This window comes from Castanea sativa, chromosome 1 (assembly GCF_040712315.1).
Source record: "Castanea sativa cultivar Marrone di Chiusa Pesio chromosome 1, ASM4071231v1".
In the NCBI taxonomy this organism is placed as follows: domain Eukaryota; kingdom Viridiplantae; phylum Streptophyta; class Magnoliopsida; order Fagales; family Fagaceae; genus Castanea; species Castanea sativa.
The window spans coordinates 985,698-999,739 of NC_134013.1; the positions used below are offsets into that span (position 1 = coordinate 985,698).

The 14,042-nt window shown below is 32.7% G+C and overlaps 1 protein-coding gene across 1 annotated transcript; it reads right to left on the reverse strand.

Annotated features, from left to right (window-relative positions):
• Positions 1 to 5,972: 5,972 nt before the first annotated feature.
• Positions 5,973 to 7,339, reverse strand: LOC142634211 (NDR1/HIN1-like protein 26). The gene has a single exon (XM_075808505.1). It carries the CDS (start codon positions 7,131 to 7,133, stop codon positions 6,309 to 6,311), a length of 825 nt encoding a protein of 274 aa, XP_075664620.1. The 5' UTR covers positions 7,134 to 7,339; the 3' UTR covers positions 5,973 to 6,308.
• Positions 7,340 to 14,042: the final 6,703 nt, after the last annotated feature.

Genomic DNA, 14,042 nt, shown 5'->3' on the forward strand with positions numbered 1-14,042 from the left:
GCATGCCTCTTTCATTGTCATCTTAATCGTTAGCTATCTACCATAGTTATATATTGAATGAAGTTTGTGGTGTGACTTTATGTTAGAACCTCATCCTTTTTTCTTGTGTATGTGGTTGTTTCTAAAAAAAGGTATGGTTAATTTATTATCAATAAAATTTCTAAAATGATCAATAAAAAGAATATATTTTAACCAAATTTCAGTAAAATAAGCATATAAGTCATCAAAAAAAAAAAAAACTACATTATATCTGTGTACATTCTTATTTGCTTAGGTACATCTATACTTCTATTTCACAGTTTTTTTTTTCTTGCATTTATTTTATTTTACATATAATTTGCATATGTCTAACTTCATTGAAAATAATTATAAAAAAATTATATATTCTTTTTAATTTTTTTAATGTTAAATAGTTATAAGAAAACAAGGAAAAAAATAAAGAAGCAAGAAATTTTAATTAATGATTAAAAAAAATGTTACTTTTAAAAGGGTTTAGATTTGAGAGCTTAAATTGGTATATAAGTAATAAATTTTAAAATAATTATACAATAAACTCCATAATTTGATATATATTTTAAAAATAAACACTAAAATTATAGATGCACAAATTATTACTATAGAGCTATAATTTTTTTTTATAGTTTAATTTGTGTGTAGGCTGGATCCGAATGCAGCATAGAGCCCATGGGCCCAATCCAGGGATGGAAAAAGGCCCATTCGCTCACCAATCCGGGCTGGACATGTGGATAAGAGTCTGAGGAGGAAAGATGTAGAGACTCAACATCCGAGGAGCCCGAAGAGCGAGCATTCCTCAAGAATTCCTCAGCTGGTCACTTGCACCAAAGGACAAGTCATCGAAAAAGACAATAGAGACGTGCAAGTAAAGAAGAGAGGAAATATCTGGGTAAAGTGGTCATCACCTCCGCATTCAATGCACGGTACCAACACAAATAGCCGCATTAATGAAAGAATGATTCTTGAACAGTAATCTCACAACTTACAGGTCACAGCACACTCTACCACCTCCAGCAGGGTTTTGATGGGACAAGCATCCAAATTAATGCCTTGAGCCATACAGGTGGAGGATTCAGATGCAATGGGAGGAACTATATAAAGAAAATAAATCCCTCCAAGAAAGAGGTGGAAAATTGGAGGAAAAGAGCAGAAACTTAAGAACATAACCTTGTATTAAGAACTTGAACATTCTTGTATGAACATTGCCTCCTTGGCCAGACCTGAGGAAGTGTTATTTCCCTACTTAGTACTTTTGTTACTACTCTCAAAGCCCTAACTCCACTGATCTCATAATTGGATCATAATAACGTATCGAAGTTAACATTGCAAGCCCATACTCTAACAAATTAATTGCACTGGGCCTGAAAAATCTAATTCCGCTATTTTAAGTGGGCTTCGTATTAATTGAATGAGTGTGGTTGTGTTAATTGTTTAGTATGTAATATAATGATTTGACATATTAAGATTGAAGGAGTAAAACTTGGGTTTTACTACACTACATTCTTATAGAAATTAATCTCTTTCGATTTTAGTAAGAAGGTAGTTTTGAAACGAGATTCTTCAAGAACAAAGTAATGTAATATGGAAAACATGTATTGGCAGATGTGTTCAAGTAAATCAAGTATTTCTCATGATTTTTTATTAAAAAAAAGAGGTTGTTGGTTTTAATGTCAATGATTCATCAGGTAGCATTTTTTGTAAATATTTATGTTTAACACATCAATTTCACAATTAATTTTTTTAAAAGTAATTTCACGATTAATAATAGCAAGCTAGAAACTAATACGATTTTATAGATGTTTTGAAAGAAAATGTAGTGATGATAACAACTGTATGGTATTTCTGTTCACAGGTTACCAAACCCAATAGAATGAAAAACTAAAACAGTAAGAATCTGGGGCTATCAATCAAGTGATGATAACAATTGTACAATGTTTGTTAGCATATATCTTTTTTTGAGAAAAATGTTAATATATCTAATGGGTTACAAATCACAATATCAATCTATTACCAGAACTCTACAACATGTAACGGTATTAAATCAAATAACCAAAAGATTCATTCCATTCTATTATATATGGAAATCTAAAGTAGCACGTGGTGGATTATTATTGCGACTTGTGAAACGTTAGCAAAACGACTTTCAATTTATGGTTTGCTAAGTTATGATTTACATGAAATGGTTGAGACAAAAAAATAATAATAATAATAATAACAGGGTGGTATATCGTATAACAAATGGTATTTGGTATATCCTTAGATTAAATATAACAAATAATCGATATATGGAATACCGTAACCATATGTGTAGTCATCCATTTTAACTATATTTTTAAATGATGTAACATTTCATATATTGTTAAATTTAAGAGCTCAGCTGGTAAAATCTTTGATAGTTATATAAGAGATCTGGAATTCAATTCCCGCCTACACCAAAAACTGATTGGTGTCTTGGTCTGATAATAAAGAACTATTATCAAGAGCGGACGTCATAAGTTGAAACTCTAAAAATAAAAATAAAGATTTAAGAAATAAAATTTTAATCGTGAAAAGAAGAGGATCATGTTCCATTTTACATAGTCCTATTATACTGGCACAAGATCCTCAACTATTGTAGACATCTAACTAAACTAGTATTTCTAATCAAATAAATCAACATAATAAAGATATTGATCTACTATAGGAAAGAAATTAGATCTAAAACCATAATCAAAATCCAATTTCAAATGTAAAGTTGAAGCCAACTACGAGACTTACAAGCAACTATATAAAATGAAATGAAGTAAGATATATATATAATCTTCAAGATAAATGGGGCTCCTATCTTTAGGTCAGACTATTACTGAAGATTGACATGATCTTTTTAACTGCCTTTAGAGCCCAATCTCTTTTGATGCTAACCTTGAATTCTAGGATGATAATCTGTGCTTAATTGGGAACATCACTAACGCGATAAAGACCATATATCTTCCCCTATTGTTAGTAAAGACAAAACAAGGTGTTCAAAAGCCTACCTTTTTTTTGTGGACATTCCAAAGTCTATTATATGAATCAAGAGCAGTGAGTCTAAATGGAAACTAAAACAAAACAAAGCTCTACAGAACGAAAGTAACTGGGAACCACTGGACCCCCAATGCCAGCCCATTGACACCAGTTTTGAATGAGCACTCTAGCAATAAGCAAAAAACATGTGACCTTGTCATCTCCATTTTTGTTTTCATCTTCTGACTTCGATGACTATGATTTTCCCCGTGTCTTTTGGGGGTACAAACCATCCAACAAGTAGAACAATTAATAAGTCATAAATTGAAAATTTTTGTCAACGATTCATAGGTGAAATGGCGCACACACACACACACATATATATATATATATATTTATTTATTTATTTATTTATTTATTTTACAGAAACATGTATAGTTCTTATCTCATTTCTTCGCTAAAAAGAAATTTGAAGATTTGGTTGTAATCTTGGCCGAATTCAGGACTGCAAATGAGTCGAGTCGAGCCAAATATTAAAATTTTAAACTTGTTCATTTAATTTTATTTTAAATACAAGCTAAGCTTGAACAATTTACAAACTTAAACAATATACATACGTAAATAAGAGAAATGATATGTCCACAACATTTTTACAACAAATTCTAAGTGACAAGTTGTTACTAGTTGTTATTGTTGAGGCAAAAAAGTAATCTTTGTGTTAGGTTCAAATTTGAACCAATAACAACTAACCACTTGTGATTTGTTGTGAAAACGTTATAAAAATGTTATAGACATAGCATCTCTCACGTAAATAAATATACATATTGGTTAGTATTTTAAGAACGTGAACAACATACATATGAACCAATTTACTAACTTAAACAATATACAAGTAAAATTTTCAATACAATCAAATCAAGCCTCATGTTCATGAGCTTGTTCATTAATATATTCTTATGTTTAAAGTTGAATTTGACTAGTTTACTAAATGAATAAACATAAACAAATTTTGTTTCCAAGCCCAACTCAAACAATTCGGTTGATATAAAGCCCTAGAAAAATTTGTCATTTATATTCACTTTTTTTGTTAGACTGGTTTGGCAATGACAACCACAAATGTCAAACACAAGTTTTCCAATTTCACGAGAAATCATTCACTTATGAGAAGTAGGGGGTCCAACCAGACCCAGTACCCGACCAAACTGCCCAACCTAGCCAACCCGGCCCAAAAACTAGCCGACTCGACGCCGGTGACGGTCAATGGCAGGTCTTCATCCCTAAAACCCTATACCAGCAGTTTGAAAGACGAGTACGAGAATAAAAACCGAGATCTCAACCGATCCGACCGTATGTACATAAGAAAATTAGTTGCTCTCCACCGATGGATGTGTTTTGCCAGTCATCTTCTCCGATTAGTCGAGATCCAGCCTTATCTCTTCGAGATCCGGCAAGATCTCGTCGAGATTCAGCCTGATCTCTTCGAGATCCAACCAGATCTCTGCAAATCGGCCCAATCTCAACCATATTTGGTGGTTTTCGAAAAAATATCGCATAGTTTCGAAATTTTCAACTCCGACCGAGGATCGACGGGTATCTGAGGAGTTCCGACCACCCGAACTGATTTCATTCACCGGTTGACAACAGGTCCAAAAATGAGAGACTCGAAGGTATCAGGTCGGTTCTGAATTAGGCACAAACCTGACCCAAACCGATCCGTGAACAGGCCTAACGAGAAGAGTCATTCCCAATCTCACAAGGATATGAGCCCCACTATGAGTCCCACGTAAGGGCCCACACCCAGAGTGAGAGGTGGGGGAGGAATCCAATAATTTCTCCAATTTCATGCTATTAAGCCTATTACCAATAACTGTTCCAATTTCATTTTTTCTAGTGGTTCATGTTAAAAACATGAATACTTCCAAACGTAGTCACACTCATTAATTCCCTTTTGTTTTTTTCCCTGAAAAGGGAAATTAAGAAAATATAAATCCTGAAAATAATCTCTCTTTTTTTTCTCTCTAGTTGAAGTTGTGTCGGTAGCTCTATATGCATTTTGTTCAACCGTCGCCCCCCCCCCCCCCCCCCCCCCCCCCCAAACTTGTATTTTTCAGAATTTTTTAGGTTTATATCAAACTTTTCTTTTTCTTTAAAATATTTCAAAAACATTTCTTAGCGTCATCAGATGGATAAAGAATATCGATTTAACAAATATGATTTATAAAACCAAGGTAGTTTTGATGACAAAGAATGTTGATTTAACTTTTTTTTTTAGAAGATATTGATTTAGCATTTTTTTTTAGAAGATTGATTTAACAAATATGATTCATGAAACCAAGGTAATTTTTTATGACACAGCTTATAACCTGAAATGAATTTTGTACACCACATTAACATTTTTCATCCACTATATAAGACAATAAAAATCTTTACAAAATAATTTTGGATATAAATGTGGTAAAGAGAAACATTTTAATTATAAAAAGAACTTTAAAATAAATATCAAAAGTTGAGTACCATTCATCATTACATTAACAATAATATAGAGGGATCTAAAATTTTCAAGGGCATGATAGTTCACGTGATACTACAACAGAGCTCTTTTTTATTGAAAAATAAATAATTCTGTTGTAATTGAACATGTGTTTTTGCGTTTTGCTTAAAAAATGATGGGTCCTATGATACTGTTCACAAGTACTCTCTCAACAAAAATAACTTTAAAACTGGTCCCACAACACTACTTATAATTACGTTTTCAGTTTTCAACTTTTAGCAATAAGCAGTATCCAATCCAGCCTTACATAATAAAAGTGGCATCAACCTTCATGACTCATTTCTAAATCAAGCACATACATTTTGATCATTCCAGATTAGGCAAAACAATGTACTGCATCTTAAGCCCAACTGTCATAGATTAGCACAAATGCACAATCCAACCCCACAAATAATAATAATAGTAACAAAAAGAATCCTAAAAATTTATCAAAGTATTACCACAATGCATTCATAACCACTGTAAATCAGAATCTTTTACAGCAACAAACCGTAAAAACTAAAAACTAAAAAGTTGTACTAACAAAACAAAAATTCTAATCTGAAATCTTAAGTCTTATAGCCTCTCTTTGTCCTTTTGTAATTTCTTGTGAACCCCAAATTTCTCAAATTCATTCCTCATCATTAAAATCCCTCAAAAGTCTACAAACCCCATTACCCAAAAAATATTAAAATATTATTTAAAAAAATATTTGAAAAAAAAAAAAAAAAAAAGCAAACCGACAAATGGTTAATAAGTAAATAACAATGTAATAACTAAACTAAAAGGTAAATTTCCAGATCTTGATCCGAAGATCTACCTTACATTTGGCGTCAACTACGGAAGCCACCGACGGAGTCTTGGATTTCGGTGCAACCCCTTTGATATTCTGACACGTAACCCTAATCCCCACCTTCTTGCTGTTTAGCCCTCCCATCTTCACCTTCACTTCGGTGTCCATCTGAACCTTCATGGGCACCCCTGTTTTTCTCTTCAGATCCGATCTCAGAGAGGTCGTCGAGTCCGTATCTAAGTCCTTTGACTCGGTCAGAACAGCTCTGAAGCTCGTCTCGTTGTTCTTGTTGCTCACAAAAGCTGGGATAGACCCATTAGCGAGTTGTACGGAGCTGGTGGAAAAGGCTGTGAGAGTGAAAGGGTCGTAGAAAAACACGATGTGGGAGTTGGGGTTTTTGGAGGTAAGCGTGAGGTTAAGTAACGAGTTCAGGTGGGAGGCTGAGGGGGAAGAGTCCGACGTGGCGGCGGTGAGGTTGAGCTTGGCAATGCGGAGAGAGTTGATGGAGAAGTGTGGCTTTTGTGGGTGGTAGAGGACGTAGAGAGCAGAGCCAGCTATGGCTAAGAGGAGAGCTAATGCGAGCAAAACAAGGAGCGACCAAAAGCAGCAACAACAGCAGTTGATTCTGCGGCGGCGGCTGGGGCGGCGGTGGTGATTGCCGTACTGGGGTTGTGGGCGGTAAGGGTACCGGGGCTGCTGCTGTTGGGGTTTGGTGGTGGCGGCGGTGGCCGGTGTGGTGGACGTGGGAATTGGGGTGGTGGAGTTGTTGTTGTTGGCGATGGGCTTGGAAGAAGGGTAAACTCTGTCAGTCATTTTGACAAACAACAAGTGAGCAAAGTGAGAGAAGTGGGAATATAATCTTTCTGTGTCTGTGGGCTTATCACAGTCACACGTTGTAGTACTTCTTCTTCTCTTCTCTTACACACTGCGTGTGTCTGACTTGTATGTGAAGCACAAGCAGTGAAGGAAGGTTGTTTTTTTCTTTCACTTTGTGTGTGATCTGGGAATTGGACATCTTATTCTTATTTAGATCCTACACGTAAAGAGTTTTTAGTCTTTAGCTTTTTTTGTCTGTGGTGCTTGACATGTGAATGTGGGGTCCTATCTTACTTGGTCTTCGGATCAAATGGTGGGAACGGATGACATGTTTGCTATTGATAAGAGAAAATTTTTGATGTAAGATTTAGAGCATCCGCATCCATGAGTCTAACTTTTTTTTTGGTCTATTTTAACCTACTAATCTACTTTTTCTATTTTACAAGCACTTTTACAAAATAACCACATCAATCTATCTATTTTACACTTTATTTTAATTAAATTTTTATTTTTTTATTATTTTTTTACCTTTAATTTCTCCGGTTCTCTCTCATTAGCCTGTCTTGGTTTCTCCGTCGTCTGTATTCTCCCCTTCTTCGATTCTCTTTGTATTTTTTTACCTTTAATTCTCCTCCGTTCTCTCCATTCATCACCATCATCGTCCTTCCTCTCTCTCAATTCGAACCACCCTCAACCCACCACTAATCTTTACCTTTTTTTTTTTTTCTCAATCTGACCCAGCCAAAACCCCAACGTTTCTCTCTTGCAATCTAATTGGCAATAAGATGGAATCACTGGTTTTTTGGGTTGAAAGCTCGATTGATCTCACCCATGAGCCAAATATGGGTTTTTTGGGTTGAGGTGAAATGGGTCGAGATGAAGTTGGGTCGAGGTGAAGCGGGTTTTATGGGTTGAGGCAAAGATTGTACTGTGATTCTCCTTTGAATTTGGTTTGTGTTTTTGTTTATTTTGGGTTGATTTTAGTTTAATTTTATGTTGATTTTGGGTCAATTTTGTGTTAAATTATAAGGTGCTATGATTGGTTGCGGTGGTGATGGTGGGTGTTGCTAGGTTGCGGTGGTGGGTGGTGGGTGGTGCTATTGCGTGGTGGTCGGACAATTATCGGCAGTCAATCAATTTTGTCTGGTTCAGAGGGAGAAGGAGAGGGAAAGAGAGAAGTCAGATGGAGGAGGAAGGGAGGTGAGAGAAAAATATATACTCCCTTCGTCCCATTTAATTTGTCCTATTTGAAAAGTCAAACTTTTTAAGGGAACATCATTTATTGCCTTGTCTAACTTTTAAAAATGTATTAGTTTTCAAAATTACCCTTAAATAAATTTATCAAAAAATTGAATTTCTTTTCAAATGGAATAGTTCTAAAAATTAAATTGGGGTATAATAGGAACATTAGTAAATTAATGACTTTTATTATTAGAAACAGGACAATATTTTAGGACATCCCAAAATGGAATAGAGGACAAACTAAATGAAACGAATGGAGTATAAAATAATGATATGCAAGAGCTATAGTAACCATGCATATATGCACGGTTACTGTAGCAATTGTGCATTTATGCATAATTTTACACCCACCAATGTGGATTTTTTTTTTTATTAAAATGTGTAAAATGTTTTACTTTTTCTATTTTACAAGATTATGCAACTATTGATGTGGTTACTCTTACTTTTTAGGAAATGAATATGAATATTTTATAAAAATAATAAAAATTAATTGTGAAAATTCATGTGCATATTATATTATAACTTAATGTAAGTGAATGTATGTGTGTGTGAAACTTTATTCTGGAGTCTTGAACTCCGGTTCTTGTAAATATAGATCATCTGTATCACTTTATGTTCCACCAATCACTGCTTACCATGTTTTGATTTTACTTTCCTTATAAAATAACTGAAATTTAAAATAGAAAGCAATCATACACATAATAAGTAGTAATTGGTGGAATATAAAGTGGTACACAAAAAGTGATACAGAGAATTTGCATTTAGCTCTTGCCACCCACCCTACAAGAATTTCGTACTTGTAAAATAATAATCACACCAAAGGTGTACGGAGGTGCATATCATATTGTTGGAACTTGGAAACTTGGAATCCAAAAACTCAAATTTCTATTACAATAATTTCTTTTGATTTATACGGAAAAAATAGTGAAGTTCAATTTTTTATAAAAATTATTAGAGTAATGTTGTAAAATAGTTTGTGTCTGTAGCATTACTCAAATTATTATTCTATCTCCTAGATTTGTGATAAACAAAATAAATACCATATAAAATATATTTTTTTTCTTCTTAATTATCCAATTAAACATTCCTAACATTATGCAAAAATTAAATGAATAAAAAAATATTCCTATTCATGATTCATCACATAATCAATTAGAGAGGTAATGGGAATTGGAAATGAAGAATTGATTTAGCATCACAAAGGAAATATAAAAATGGCATAAAAGGAAATATAAATAGGTATAAAAGACATGAGTCAAACATCAAGGCTTGGTTTATTATGCCCAACCAATAAAAAATAACGGCACAGGTTGTCAACTTTTTATATGGTAGATCTCAAACTACCAAATCACTCCCCATAAAGGCAAATAGAACTCCCACCGACGTCCCTCTGGCCCTCGATAATTGTTCCAAATTTTGGCTTTGATACTAATTTGCTAACTAATCTCACTCAGTAATTGCATTAACTTGACTCCAAAGTCAAATAATTAGTTAATAATTGCCCTATTAATTAATAATGCTGCTTTCGAGGTTGAAACTTGAAAGCATGGCTAACTGAGCATTGTGATTACAATTTAGTTAGAACTTAGAAGTGGCTTATATAATACTCCAACCGAACTCGTACCACAACCATCTCTTTAACCTACAACAATAATCTCACAATGTCTTACAAGTTACAACTCATCAAATTAAAACTCATCACATAGATTAACTACCCTAATTTTTCCTAAATAATAATAATAACAAAGCTGCTAAAACAACATTTTCATAACAATGTTTAGATAACAAGTTGGTAATGATAGATAATAAAAAGAAAAGTGATGTCATTGGTGTAACCGTATGATAGATTAATGTCACTGTCATTTAAGTTTGTTGTGATTGAGAGTCTTTTGGATATATATACTACTGTCAGTTTCTTTAAAACCTTCTCCCCTCTTCCCGTGTGTTTGTTAAAAATATTTCGTATTTTCAAAAAAGAAAAAGGTTTTGTTGTGAAATTGTTGTACATATTAGCACCAATGAAAATAAATGGCAAAGGAGAAAAGTGAGGACACTTAGCATTAAGAGAGAAAGTAATATGACTATACAAGTATTTTGGGATAATAATAGGATGTGTATAAAAATATTAAATTGCATATAAAAAAATCATATATATATATATATAGAGAGAGAGAGAGAGAGAGAGTCTCACCAAGGCGGAGTAAGGTGGGATGAGATAGGTAAAATTTATCGCATCATTTGACTTCTTTATTTAAGTGGGATAAACGCTCACAAGAGAGACTCGTTAAATTAGGGAAAAGCCGATGCATTTTACATCCCAATGAAGTTTAAGATTTGTTTGAAAATATTTGTTTGTTTAAACTTATTTATAAGACTTTTTTTTTAAAAAAAAATGTTAAAATTTAAGGATTAAAATGATTAAAAAACGAACATAAATGATCATTCCACCAAACTATAAATAAAATTTAAAAAAAACAATAAATTTAAAGTTATTTACAAAATAAAAAGTTTAGATGGAGTCAGGACCGGCTGAATGGTAGAGCAAAAAACACGGTCGCCTAAGGCCCCAAGTAAAAAAAAAAAAAGGCTCCAAAATTTTAACCATTAGGGTTATTTATAATCAATAAATAAAACAATATTTTTTTTACCAGATGAAAAACAATTTAAAAAAATAGAGAAAAATGCAACGTCCACGATATCTATTATAACAATTTTACAACTAATACTAAATAGCAAGTTGTTACAGTCTCTTATTGATGGCAAAAAAATAATTATAGTGATATTTTCAAATAGAAAACAAAAAACAATTTAAAACTTAAGATTTGTTGTAAAAAATATCGTAAATGTTGCACTTCTAAAAAACATAAGAATAATAATAAGAGTTTAGTTAGCAAACTTTTACTAGTTCTCTTCTAAGTCTACCACTAACACTACTTTTTTTACTTACCACTATCAATCTACTACATTAATAAGTATGAAAAATTTTGTCAAATTTTTATGTCTATAAAATTTATATAAAAAAATCTACATAATTCATGTTAATTAATAATAATTTTGCATCTAAAATTAAATAATCAATTTTTGTTTTAGATTCTCAAACTCATCACGCCGCCCCTGAACAGAGTAAACTGAAAGACCAAACTCAAAATGCATGATGTGTTTCACATTGAACTGCCGACACTGAATAGATCTTGAAAATGTGATGATAGTACGAGTGGGTAACACAGTTGTTTTATATTTTTATTATTATTTTTTTATCTATGCATGCACCGCTCATTAAATTGAGCACCAACGCAGAAACTGCAGCAAAAGCAAAAGCAACAACAAAAAGTGAGCAAGATAAAAGAAAAGGTGCGGACCAAGAACAGAACAGGGAATATCATGTTAGGCCTAAATGGTGCAATACTGCAATGTTGAAATTTCTATTATTATGGTGGGTCGTGAGTCCTGAATTGACCCAATTCTCATATAATTTCTTTAAATAATGAGAAAGGTTTACGGATGTCTTAAAAATATTAGTTTAATAAATATTTTTAAAATCATTTTATTAGAAAAAAAAAAATCTTTTAGATTTTTTTATTTATTTTTTATGAAACTTTATATCAAAACTTTTTTAAAATTACTTATTAAAAATTGCCCAAAAAGATAAGATTTAAACATATATAAGGTCGTTTTCAAAAAAAAAAAATAGGGTCTATTTGGATACTGCTTATTGCTAAAAATTGAAAACACTGTGGGACTTAGTTTTAATAAAAATTTTGCTGACTTAGATAACTGGTGAGTTCTGTGAAAAGTACACGAGACCACTGACAAAGACGCAAACGTGCTGAATTGAACCAAACCCAGCTATAGTGTGACAGCTCTGATCTTTCTTGCCCACAGGGAAAAAGTCCAGGTTACCTTTGGGCATGTGCCATCTTTATTGTAGCAGCAGCAGTAACAACAACAACAAAATATTTAGGGAAAAAAAAAAAAACAAAACAAACATCAATAGGTTTCTTTTTTATTTAGAAGGGGTTTGATCTTAGGATGTTTATTCAACAATTTTTTTTCTTTATCAAATGAACTAAGTAAAAAATTCACTCTAACTATAATTTTTATTGTTATGAAGATAGTTGTTCCCTATAATGACACGGATGTCATTGCTCTTAATGCTATCAAAGTGGACCGAATGGAACGAATTTGACCAAATAGATCGAATTAGACCAAGTGGCCCAAAATGAACCGAAATTGATCAAGTTGAACCGGAATGTTACACTGAAGTGGTTCAGCATGAGTTATAAATTGATAAGCCCAAAATGAGAAGGCTTTCCAAGATGCCCTTCAAAAATAGTTCATTCAAGATGGTCTTCCATTTCATTGATCATAAGCATTCATAACTACAGACCGTAAATAAATTTTAAAAAGAAATTTGTAATAATGTTTTTCATCATCATTTTGATAAAGCAACCATTTTGCTTACATTCATCCTGGAGACCTTGCAACTAGAAAATGATGCAAGACAAAACATAACCATGTAACATGGAAATTTTAAAAAACAGAAAAATAAAGATAGAAGACATAAGAGACTAAGAGTCAGCATCTAGGCTTTGCTTTGGAGTCACTAAACTAAGAAAACAACAACAGGAGTTAGATTCTAAAAAAATTAATAAAGAACAATACGAACTGTACAAACATTAGATACATCAAGGAAAGGATAGGCACCAGTAGGACCAACGAATCATCCAAAATTTAAAAAGATTTAGACTTATGTTTATAACACTCTAAATCTATCTAGCATGAATGTGCAATTGTTGAAATCCCGGTACAAATAGTGAAAATACAAAAGCAATGGTGAAATACAAAAGCTTAGAACTGATCAAGCAACTGCAATCATTAACAATTGAATAAAGTAGGATGTTACAAGGTACAACGAATAATGAAATTCAAAAGCTTAGAACTGCTTAAGCAACTTGCAAACATTAATGACAGAATTCAATGGAAAGTTACAGCCAGTTGTATTCTTTATCATTTATACTACAAGTTACACGTATAAAGACTGAAAAACTACAGAACTGAATCATAAAGATGCACAATTATATATACTAATATACAACAACAACAAGAAGCTGTAATCCCAAACTTTTGGGTCAAATTTGCAACAAATTAGTTAAGGCCAGCCACATTTATTCTTTTCCTCCGTGGGCTATTATTTATAAAGGTAAATAAATTAATTCTATATAGAAATGCATTTTCTTGGAGCCACGTGCAAAGTGGCTAAAAAGTTTTAAGGAGAAAGCTTTTCTACAAATTGGGTTAGAAAAATCTCCTCCAACCAATGACATGAAAAACTATCCAAGTGTATTAAATCACATAGCTCATTAAATTATTTAAACAAGTTATATGATTTATTAAATAGATCATATGACTAAAAATACACATGAATGGTTGTTTGAATCGACACGTAATAAGTTGGAGGAATTTTCCTCAAACCAGTTTCTATACAAACTTTAAACGTGTTAAAACATAGATATGACGTCCACACAAGGACATGCATCTAGTCCACAATCCACATGCACATACCAACACAGTTGACCACTAATTTAGATCCATGACAATGTACAGAAGAACTATTGAAAATGCACGTTGAAGCATGCCTTGGTTGTCATGTAATGAAACCGTGAG